General features: G+C 37.5%; 1 protein-coding gene across 2 annotated transcripts in view; it reads right to left on the bottom strand.

The window, feature by feature from the left end:
- Positions 1–12,846, bottom strand: part of LOC127843982 (anoctamin-10-like) — an 84,377-nt gene that overhangs the window by 45,428 nt on the left and 26,103 nt on the right. The window contains exons 2-3 of one of the 2 annotated variants that reach the window (XM_052373927.1): positions 8,840–9,105; positions 2,337–2,472 (exon numbers count right to left, since the gene is read on the bottom strand). In XM_052373927.1, the coding sequence (XP_052229887.1) occupies positions 2,337–2,472; positions 8,840–9,025 (322 nt within the window). In that variant the 5' untranslated portion in view covers positions 9,026–9,105. Of the gene's footprint in view, positions 1–2,336; positions 2,473–3,533; positions 3,644–8,839; positions 9,106–12,846 lie in introns of those variants that run through there. The other variant, XM_052373928.1, reaches the window with a different exon arrangement.

The raw sequence follows: 12,846 nt of genomic DNA, 5'->3' as shown, positions 1-12,846 counted from the left end.
TCTGCAAACACAATATACCATGGATAGAATGCCATAAGGATTGTCTGCAAACACAATATACCATGTATAGAATACCATCAGGATTGTCTGCAAACACAATATACCATGGATAGAATACCATCAGGATTGTCTGCAAACACAATATACCATGGAAAGAATACCATCAGGATTGTCTGCAAACACAATATACCATGGATAGAATGCCAACAGGATTGTCTGTAAACACAGTATACCCTGGATAGGATGCCATCAGGATTGTCTGCAAACACAATATACCATGGATAGAATGCCATCAGGATTGTCTGCAAACACAATTTACCATGGATAGAATACCATTAGGATTGTCTGCAAACACAATATACCATGGATAAAATGCCATCAGGATTGTCTGCAAACACAATATACCATTGATAGGATGCCATCAGGATTGTCTGCAAACACAATATACCATGTATATAATGCATTGTCTGATATCACAATATACCATGGATAGAATGTCATCAGAATTGTCTGATATCACAGTATACCATGGATAGAATGCCATCAGGATTGTCTGCAAACACAATATACCATGGATAGAATGCCATCAGGATTTTCTGCAAAGAAAATATACCATGGATAGAATGCCATCAGGATTGTCTGCAAACACAATATACCATGGATAGAATGCCATCAGGATTGTCTGCAAACACAATATACCATGGATAGGATGCCATCAGGATTATCTGCAAACACAATATACCATGGATAGAATGCCATCAGGATTGTTTGCAAACACAATATACCATGAATAGAATGCCATCAGGATTGTCTGCAAACACAATATACCATGGATAGAATGCCATCAGGATTGTCTGCAAACACAATATACCATTGATAGAATGCCATCAGGATTGTCTGATATCACAATATACCATGGATAGAATGCCAACAGGATTATCTGCAAACACAATATAACATGGATAGGATGCCATAAGGATTGTCTGCAAACACAATATTCCATTGATAGAATACCATCAGGATTGTCTGCAAACACAATATACCATGGATAAAATGCCATCAGGTTTGTCTGCAAACACAATATACCATTGATAGAATGCCATCAGGATTGTCTGATATCACAATATACCATGGAAAGAATGCCATCAGGTTTGTCTGCAAACACAATATTCCATTGATAGAATACCATCAGGATTGTCTGCAAACACAATATTAAATTGATAGAATACCATCAGGATTGTCTGCAAACACAATATACCATGGATAGAATGCCATCAGGTTTTTCTGCAAACACAATATTCCATTGATAGAATACCATCAGGATTGTCTGCAAACACAATATTCCATTGATAGAATACCATCAGGATTGTCTGATATCACAATATACCATGGAAAGAATGCCATCAGGTTTGTCTGCAAACACAATATTCCACTGATAGAATACCATCAGGATTGTCTGCAAACACAATATTCCATTGATAGAATACCATCAGGATTGTCTGCAAACACAATATACCATGGATAGAATGCCATCAGGTTTGTCTGCAAACACATATTCCATTGATAGAATACCATCAGGAATGTCTGCAAACACAATATACCATGGATAGAATGCCATCAGAATTGTCTGCAAACACAATATTCCATTGATAGAATACCATCAGGATTGTCTGCAAACACAATATACCATGGATAGAATGCCATCATGATTGTTTGCAAACACAATATTTCATTGATAGAATACCATCAGGATTGTCTGCAAACACAATATACCATAGATAGAATGCCATCAGGATTGTCTGTAAACACAATATACCATGGATAGAACGCCATCAGGATTGTCTGCAAACACAATATTCCATTGATAGAATACCATCAGGATTGTCTGCAAAAACAATATACCATGGATAGAATGCCATCAGGATTGTCTGCAAACACAATATACCATGGATAGAATGCCTTCAGGATTGTCTGCAAACACAATATATCATGGATAGAATGCCATCAGGACTGTCTGCAAACACAATAGACCATGGATAGAATGCCATCAGGATTGTCTGCAAACACAATATACCATGGATAGAATGCCATCAGGATTGTCTGCAAACACAATATACCATAGATAAAATGCCATAAGGATTGTCTGCAAACACAATATACCATGGATAGAATGCCATCAGGATTGTCTGCAAACACAATATATCATGGAACCTTTTTTATGAAGATCATTTCTCACATGAAATTTCCATTTGCAAGTATGTTATCACTGTTGTGGTAATCTCAGGGTTGTGCTGCTGTTGTGCTTAGCCCAGAGTGGTACAGCTAGTTGTTCATACCTGCGCCCCTGAAGTTGTTGATGTCAACACTGGTGAACTCTCGCAGGTTTCCATCACGGTACTCCTTCATGAGACCCATCATCTCGGCTCCCAGCAGCAGGCGCTCTGTCCTGCCACCAATCAACAGCACTGTTTCCTGAAACAGTCACAACAAAATACAAGATAGAAGCAGAAGTATAGCATAGTGGGACTGAATTCTTTTTTGCTTTATTTTTTTTTTCAAGGTTTTTACAATTTTACAATTTATATTTTTAAATATATTTAATGATCACAAGGTAACAGTTTTATCTTGGGGAATTCAATTAGTCAGGATTCTAGACATGGCTGATTCTTATGCAGTGCACACATTATTATAATTGAGGACAACAAATATGTTTTCTTATTGGAAAAAAATTATGCATACTAAGTAATAACAAAGTAAACTACTTAAACAATTACTATACAAGCTACTTCTAAACTATGATGCAGAGTAGTATTAGTAAAGACATCAATATAATTATGTTTTTTATTATTTTTATTTATTTTAAATAAATGAAACAACTTTACTATACATGAAGAACAGTAATTAAAAATGCCTAACAAAATTGTTTCATTACATTCAGTAGTAATTATCTCAAAACAATAGTGCATGATTATCCTTGTGCAACTAAAACAAAAGGAGATCAATTAGTATTTTTGTATGTTTAACATTTCCACTGTGTGACAATACATATTTTTTGATCAGCAAGTGTTTATGTCACAAAAAGAATGTTGGTAGATGTCGCGAGTAACACTCATTTTCAAACATTTCCTGTATGTGCTAACAATTATTACATGCAAGTGTATTGTGTTAAATAAAATACTGCCTACATTAAAAAAGGAATATTCAAAAAGCACTACAAAATAAATAAATTTAAACAACCTTTATCAAATACATGCAAACTACAAATGTATATCAGCAGTTAATATTATTTGGAAATCAGAAGCATATACATGTTAATAAACTAAGGCAAACCACAAATATTCATCAGCAAGTGCATGTTTATAGATGTTATTAATTTCTGGCTTATACAGGATTACTATTTTCTAATAAACAGAAACAGACACACACAAATTATCTGCATGTAACCAATCAGGTCATGTTAATTGTGTTGATAGTGAGACATATCATACGCACGTGTAGCTCAAACAATACAAATTCATGCTTCAAATACTTACAGTCTGTCCCTGAAACAAGCGTATATCGTCATGTTTATTATACTGACAACATCAGCATTGGTTTCCAGTGGGTGATAAATGGCGTGTCATATTTAATAGTCCTCTTGGTGGTAGTGTATAGAATGTCTTGATGTCAATGATGTCTTCTAGGTATTAAACAATTGACATTGAGGTAAAAGAACAACAGATAAGATGTGAACTTTCTTGAACTGGGCAATATCAGAAGCACAATTCAGGATTTTAATGGTTCATTTTTAAACCTCTTATCAAAACTATGACATCATATTTTAAAAGCGAGAGTTGAACAAGAGGGCCATGATGGCTCAATTGAATTGACCAACGTTCAGGGTGTACCAATACTTCAGTTGTTGAACTTGCTTTTTAGCCCACATCACAAAATCTTAACATTGGGTTTATATCATCAAGATAACATTTTGACAATGTTATGTATTAAATGTAGCTTATAGAGTCAAAATATGTGATTCTGTGTACCCTACTTGACCCAGATTCAGAGTTGGTCTCACTATTAAATCAACATCAACATTCTGACCAAAATCATCAAGATTGAGTAAAAATGTGGCTTATTTCAAAGCAATAAGTTTTTTTATAAGATTTGACCTGGTTAACAATTATTTTTACACAAGTGAATCAGATTCAAACTTGGTCTCAATCAGACCAACAAGATATTGTCAATATAAACATTCTGACCAAGTTTCATCAAGATTAAGCAAAAAATGACACTTCTTAAGTGGTAGTAACTAATGACAAAACAGTAAATGACACACACAGATGCTGACAGTCCTATTATTGTCCTGTTTCTTTTCTTTTATCAAACTAAGGCACCCATTTATTAAAGTCTTGTTTCTTTGTTGTTTCAAACTATGACCTCAGTCTAAAACAGTCTTGTTTCTTTGCTGTTTCAAACTATGACCCCAGGCTATTACAGTCTTGTTTCTTAGTTATAAGTAACTATGACTCAGTTTATTACAGTTTTGTTAATTGATTTATCAAACTATGACCCCAGGCTATAAAAATCCAGTTTCTTTGTTGCTTCAAAATATGACCCCAGGCTATAACAGTCTTGTTTCTTTGTTGCTTCTAAATAAAACCCCAGTCTATAATAGTCTTAACAGTCTTGTTTCTTTGTTATTTCAAACTATGACCCCAGGCTATAACAGTCTGGTTTCTTTGTTATTTCAAACTATTATCCCAGGCTATAACAGTCTTGTTTCTTTGTTATTTCAAACTATGACCCCAGGCTATAATTTTCTTGTTACTTTGTTGTTTCAAACTATGACCCCAGGCTATAACAGTCTTGTTTCTTTGTTGTTTCAAACAACGACCCCACACTATAATAGTGGTGTTTCTTTGTTGTTTTAAATTCTGACCCCAGGTCTTGTCTTTGTTTCTTCGTTTTTTCAAACTCTTACCCCATGCTATAACTGTCTTGTTTCTTTGTTGTTTCAAACAATGACTCAAGGCTGTAAAAGTCTTGTTTTTTGTTGTTGTTTCAAACTATGACCCCAGGCTATTACAGTCTTGTTTCTTTGTTGCTTCAAACTATTACTTAAGGCTGTAATTGTCTTTTTCCTTTGTTGTTACAAACAATGACCCCAGGCTGTTATAATCTAGTTTCTGTGTTGTTTCAATCTCTGACCCCAGGCTATTACAGTCTAGTTTCTTTGTTATTAGCCGGGCAGATTTTTTATATCAGAAAAGAATCGAATCATGCGGGTTCAACTGAAAACAAGAGTGCCAAACTGTCACAAGGTACTCCTGTTTTAGGGTTTTGGAAAACTTTAACAAACTATGTGAACCTGTGACCTATTTTTTGACCTGGCATGACCCATATTTGAACTTGACCTGATCCAGTGTAGAAAATATAACATATTGCACAATTAAATTATCTATCGCCTTGAATATGTTTTAAAAACAGCAAAATATGTTAAATTGATTATTTAAACTTTCCTTATTTTCCCCCAAAATACGGCGTTTCCCGTGATTTTTTCCCCCAAATCCGGCATTTCGCGCAATTTTTTGTCCCCTCAAAAAAGGCCAGGCCCTTTCCCCAAAATCAGATAAAAACCCCTGCACCATGCTAAATCCTTGAAATGTACTTAGTGACCCTGTGACCTACTTTTTGCCCCGGCAAGACCAATATTCGAACTTGACCTACACATCATCTAGATACAACTTCTGACCAAGTTTGGTGAAGATCAGAAGAAAACTACTTCAATTAGAGAGCTGACACCATGCTCAATGTTTAAAACGCACTAAGTGACCCCGTGACCTAGTTTTTGACCCGTCATGACCCATATTCGAACTTTGCCTAGATATTGTCTAGATACAACTTCTGACCAAATTTGGTGAAGATCAGAAGAAAACTACTTCAATTAGAGAGCGGACACCATGCTTAATGCTTGAAATGCACTAAGTAACCTTGTGACCTAATTTTTGACCCGGCATGACCCATATTTGAACTTGACTTAGATATCATTTAGACACAACTTCTGACTAAATTTGGTGAAGATAGGATGAAAACAACTTCAATAAGAGAGTGGACACCATGCTAAAACCTTCAAATGCACTAAGTGACTCCGTGACCTAGTTTTTGACCCGGCATGACCCATAATCAAACTTGACCTAGATATCAATTAGATACAACTTCTGACCAAGTTTGGTGAAGATTGGATGAAAACTATTTGAAATAGAGAGAGGACACTGCTGTGGCTGCCGCCGCCCGCCCGCCCACCAACCAAGGGTGAAACTATAATACTTCCCGTTTTGAAAAATGGGCGTATAAAAAGTAAAAGACACACCTCTATAACAACTTTAATCTGATGCTTATTATAATACAATAACAACGATGTGCAAAACGTTTTCTGTTATTATATCTGTTTATTTATATTTATTTTGAATCAGACTTTTTTTAATGATTGTATCGAATGCAACCACTGTCACCAAAAACACGATTTACAAAATCAAGTGACTTGTCGAAGCCATTACAAGAATTTTATCGAAGCTTCCAATTATATATGACAAACGCACAATCCGAAATACGTTTTTGTTTTCGTTCCATGTCACCCTATGATCCACTCATCTGATTGTGCTCCATGACAGCAGTCACCCGATGACCCACTCACCTGGTAGAGCTCAATCCTGACAGCAGTCACCCGATGACCCACTCACCTAGTAGAGCTCCATCCTGACAGCAGTCACCCTATGACCCACTCACCTGATTGTACTCTATCCTGACAGCAGTCACCCTATGATCCACTCACCTGATTGTACTCCATCCTGACAGCAGTCACCCTATGATCAACTCAATTCATAGTGCTCTATCCTAACAGCAGTCACCCTATGATCCACTCACCTGATAGTGCTCCATCCGGACAGCAGTCACCCTTTGATCCACTCACCTGATTGTACTCCATCCTGACAGCAGTCACCCTATGATCCACTCACCTGGTTGTGCTCCATCCGGACCGCAGTCACCATATGATCCACTCACCTGATAGTGCTCTATCCTGACAGCAGTCACCTTATGATCCTTTCACCTGATTGTACTCTATCCTGACAGCAGTCGCCTTATGATCCACTCATCTGATTGTGCTCTATCCTGACAGCAGTCACCCTATGATCCACTCACCTGATTGTACTCCATCCTGACAGCAGTCACCCTATGATCCACTCACCTGATTGTACTCCATCCTGACAGCAGTCATCCTATGATCCACTCATCTGATAGTGCTCTATCCTGGCAGCAGTCACCCTACGATCCACTCACCTGATTGTACTCCATTCTGACAGCAGTCACCCTATGATCCACTCACATGATTGTGCTCTATCCTGACAGCAGTCACCCTATGATCCACTCGCCTGATTGTGCTCCATCCTGACAGCAGTCACCCTATGATACACTCGCCTGATTGTTCTCCATCCTGACAGCAGTCATCCTATTATCCACTCACCTGATTGTACTCTATCCTGACAGCAGTCAACCTATGATCCACTCACCTGATGGTGCTCCATCCTGACAGCAGTCATCCTATGATCCACTCACCTGATTGTACTCTATCCTGACAGAAGTCACCTTATGACCCACTCACCTGATTGTGCTCTATCCTGACAGCAGTCACCTTATGATCCACTCACCTAATTGTTCTCCATCCTGACAGCAGTTACCCTATGATCCAATCACCTGATTGTTCTCCATCCTGACAGCAGTCACCATATGATCCACTCACCTGATAGTGCTCCATCCTGACAGCAGTTATCCTTTGATCCACACACCTGATAGTGCTCTATCCTGACAGCAGTCACCCTATGATCCACTCACCTGATAGTGCTCTATCCTGACAGCAGTCACCCTATGATCCACTCACCTGATACTGCTCTATCCTGACAGCAGTCACCCTATGATCCACTCACCTGATAGTGCTCCATTGCGACAGCAGTCACCCTATGATCCACTCACCTGATAGTGCTTCATCCGGACAGCAGTCATCCTATGATCCAGACACATGATAGTGCTCTATCCCGACAGCAGTCACCCTATAATCCACTCACCTGATAGTGCTCCATTGTGACAGCAGTCACCATATGATCCACTCACCTGATAGTGCTATATCCTAACAGCAGTCACCCTATGATCCACTCACCTGATAGTGCTCCATTGTGACAGCAGTCACCCTATGATCCACTCACCTGATTGCGCTCCATTCTGACAGCAGTCACCCTATGATCCACTCACCTGATTGTGCTCTATCCTGACAGCAGTCATCATATGATCCACTCACCTGATTGTGCTCTATCCTGACAGCAGTCACCTTATGATCCACTCACCTGATAGTGCTTCATCCTGACAGCAGTCACCCTATGATCCACTCACCTGATTGTACTCCATCCTGACAGCAGTCACCCTATGATCCACTCATCTGATAGTGCTCTATCCTAACAGCAGTCACCCTATGATCCACTCACCTGACTGTACTCCATTCTGACAGCAGTCACCCTATGATCCACTCATCTGATAGTGCTCTATCCTGACAGCAGTCACCATATGATCCACTCGCCTGATTGTGCTCCATCCTGACAGCAGTCATCATATGATCCACTCACCTGAATTGTACTCCATCCTGACATCAGTCACCCTATGATCCACTCACCTGATTGTGCTCCATCCTGACAGCAGTCACCATATGATCAACACACCTGATTGTGCTTTATTCTGACAGCAGTCACCCTAGAATCAACTCACCTGATAGTGCTCCATCCAGACAGCAGTCACCATATGATCCACTCACCTGATTGTGCTCCATCCTGACAGCAGTAACACAGAGCTCAGCTCCATTCCTCTCACTGGATGCCTGCAGTTTAGTGATCATCCACTCAATGGCAGCCTGGTTGGTGTTCAGTGCAAACTCCATCACGACCAGGGGCTCGAAATTGACATCATTGTTTGTAGACTGGGGCTTGAGTACTTCCTCCATTATGACAGCAACCCAATCAGATATGACTCAGATATGATGTGGGGATGACTACCTGGAGACTGCTCTTGTGATAGGTCCACCTGAAAAGTTCTATACACTGTGGTTGTGGCGATCTAACAAGCAGTGTATTAGTGACATAACATTATTGACAGAACAGTTATGGGAAATTATAAATGCCTGGACATTATGACTTTCAAGAGAAGTGTTAAGTTTCAGCTGAACATCTTTACAAGTTACACACATATTTACTTTAATGCAACCCGAGATTTAATTTAATACAAAAAGGCAGAAAAATTACAAGCAAGAGCAATTGATTTTGGTCAGTGACACAACTCATCCCCCCCATCAGTTTAAGAGCTCTAAAAATGACAAAATCATAAGAAATAATAAAGTGTATTTTAACACATCGTATACTGGTAAACAACAAACTACAGCCTTTGATAAGGTTTGACTAAAAAAATCAGTTAACAAAAAGGAGAATAAACTTAACACAGTTTCAGGGTCTCGATCAACAGTTTCACCGCCATGCCCTTTAAAAAGCTAACTTAAACCAAAACCAATAATGCTTTTGTTTTGAACTAAATGGGAGTTGCTTTTTAAAACAGTTAAGATGAAAAAAAAAATTAAGCCATTTGAACGTTTTTAATATGGTCAGCTGATTTAGGAACTTTCATTTTTTACTAAATTTAGGCCTTGAATATGGCTTAAAGAGACCTTTTCACATTTTGATAAAGTGAACAAATTGAAAAAAAAAGGTTACAAATTTGCAAATTTTCATTACATGTTTTTGCTACCAAACAGTAATACTGAACATTTACGGTGCTATAAAATATCTGTTATATGCATCTTTTATGATTTAAAAACCTGAAAATTATATAGCCTTACAAACCCTAAACGATTGTATGATTTGGAAAGTTCAGTAATGTTGTCATAGTTATATTTTGTGACATTACTAGGATTGCTTATATTAGAAATAAAATACATGCAAATTTACGTCAACATGGATGGCTGAGTTTGTTTAGGTGCTAGACTTTTACTCCAAGGGTCAAACATTAACGCCCAGGTTTGGAATACTTTTTGCTTTCTTTAATATTTTTTTTATACTGGAACTCTTTAGTTCCAATTTTTTAATTTATCAATTTAACACATTCAATGACAAACTTCAAAACATGCCAAAATCTGTGAAAAAGTCCCTTTAATAATTGTGTAATACAAAATAGTTGAGATGAACACAAAACATGCCTGCAATTTACACATTAAACCTAACTTAAATTATGTGAAATTTGGGCAGATCAGTTCACTACTTTTAATATATAGTTCAAATACCTACAAAATGTAGCAGATTTAAGCACTGTACCAGTATATAAGTTTAGAAGGGCTTTTCTTTGATTCCCAAGATCACATTTTGCATATATTTTAGACATGTTTATTAATAATGGATCTGTTATTGTTTACTTTTGAAGGGTCCAATGTGCCTGAATGTGCCATGCCAATTGCTGGATCAGATCAGAATTGGTTTTTGCAGTGTTTTCTTAAAAAGGAACATAATGTGTTAAACAGCTTGACTTTGAGGATCGTATTTCTTAACAGTAGAAATGTCAATATTAACCAATGCTTGATATAAAAGATGTTCTATGCAGAAGATATATCTCCTTCACATATTACACGATCTATAGCTCAACTGGTCATTTAATGATATTGTGTCTATAAAACAGCACCACACCAGTGGGTATACAGTACAGTCCACGCGTTTTCCCCAATTTCCCTCGCTACTCTGCAGACACGCCCACGGAGGGAAATAAAGAACGTCCCGCAATACGCTGAGTTTGCATGATTTGTGCCGCCGAGGTTAACGATCAGCAAATTGATAAGCCGACCCGGCGGCCCTCGGCGTTGGGCAACGCGGAGGAAACTCCGTGTTTAACAAGATAACGATCAATTAAACTTTCTTTGACTTCCTGATTTCAAATAAAATTACATTCATTACAACTACATATGTATATAAAATAATGACATTCAAAACAATGTATTACCAGTAATTATCATTGACCAGTCGCCAAATACGAGATCACTAAGTTGTGTTTTCATAAAACTCTTTATCAATTACTCCGACAGTCTTTGTTTGTCGGACCATGTGGCCGCAATAAACGAAATCTTATTGATTATTTCGTGAGTTTGATTGACAGCTGGCGAGTGGTCAATTATGGACCAAATCGGCAGAGTGACATTTACACATGTTAATCCCTTTTGTCAAAACACCACAGACAGCAGTCTACACAATAGGTCAGTAGACAAGCATTGCGTGTTTTCATAACGCCAAACACTTAATCCAGTGCCGTCCAGATGTTCTCTTTAATCAGTATACAGTACAATAACTGTTTCAATAATTACTCTACTAAAATACCGTAACGATAAAGATACGGCGTGTTTGAATTGAAATTCATTTGGAGGAAATATCAAATTATTTGCGATATAATTGTGTTAAAAAATACTTAAGAAACTTTTAACCGAAATCAACAGAATTCAGTGTTCTTTGCGCTACAAAGTTTGTATCAAAAAATCAATACACGCACGCTTTCCACGCATAAACCTTGAACTTGTACATTGCAGCATAATTTTCGCGTGCTTTTGTCGGGAAATACACATGATGACTGTTTTGAAGCATTTGTAAATGTCGTGTTAACATTAAAAATCAGAAGTGTGTTTAGGATTACAAACTATTATTCTCATTTGGAAATTTAAAGGAACATTTATTCTTGTGTTATATGTGTTTTGAATTAAATATTAATTTGTCAAAACCCTTTACGTGTCGTATATTCATTCATATTGTAGACGTACCTGTGAATTAAAACATATATTAATTTTCTATACAATTATCTTTATGTTTATAAGCCACAGTATTTAAACAATTTTTAATTACAATGTTTTTATTTTAGGGCATGCAGAGTAGCACACTGCTACCGCGGTGTCGCGCGGCGGTGTCCTGATAAGAACGGAAATTGTCTGCATTAACGGACTTGGCTAAAGTAATACACGCCGCGGGTATTAGCTACCTCAGCGGAATGCCGAGCGTTTTAGCGAGTACACCTCCCCTTCCCCGCCGCGGAATCACTCTCTAGCAGACAAATGGCCCGGGGAGGGAGCGCGTTTTTTTAGGAAAATGCGTGGACTGTACTGTACTGACCGCCATGATGATTTTTGCCTTGGGCATAAGCTCAAAACTATAAGGTATCAGCTTGAAAGTTCATAGTAGCTAGGCAGATCTTATGAAGTGTATGTCAAGTGCACAGGAGCCATAACTCTTGCTTTAATATTTTAATGTTATTACCCTTTGGTAATTGTATTTTAGTTTTTTTATTTGGCAAGTCCGAAAAACAGTAATAGGTATCAACTTAAAACTACATAGGTAGAGGGCAAACATTGTGTAGGTTATTCAGGGCATTTCTAGAGTACTATAAGAAGAATAAATTGTGATTAAAAAGATAAAGCTAAGTTTTTTTACATATATGACTGTACTGCAACTAAAAGGGAGGGAATCTTCGCGGTGAGGAAATTACACCCCTGTTTTTAATTAGTAGGTTAAGGCATGCTTTCATAAGGGAAGATAAAAAAGAAACTAACTATTTCCACTTGATATTGTATTGTAAAAGCTTTCACAAATGTACCTGAATTTATTAACAAAGAAATAGGTCTAAATTGCACGTTGTAAATACCAATAAACATAACCCTTTACCACTTAAGATATGTATTTTGACACATATGTAGATCCTTAGAAAGTTAATTTTAATTAAAGACCTTTCGAACTAGATTCAAGTTTTAAA

Source organism: Dreissena polymorpha, chromosome 9 (genome assembly GCF_020536995.1).
Source record: "Dreissena polymorpha isolate Duluth1 chromosome 9, UMN_Dpol_1.0, whole genome shotgun sequence".
NCBI classification, from domain to species: Eukaryota; Metazoa; Mollusca; class Bivalvia; order Myida; family Dreissenidae; genus Dreissena; species Dreissena polymorpha.
The sequence above is the reverse complement of the archived record's forward strand: the minus strand, read 5'-3'. Positions and strand labels throughout refer to the sequence as shown.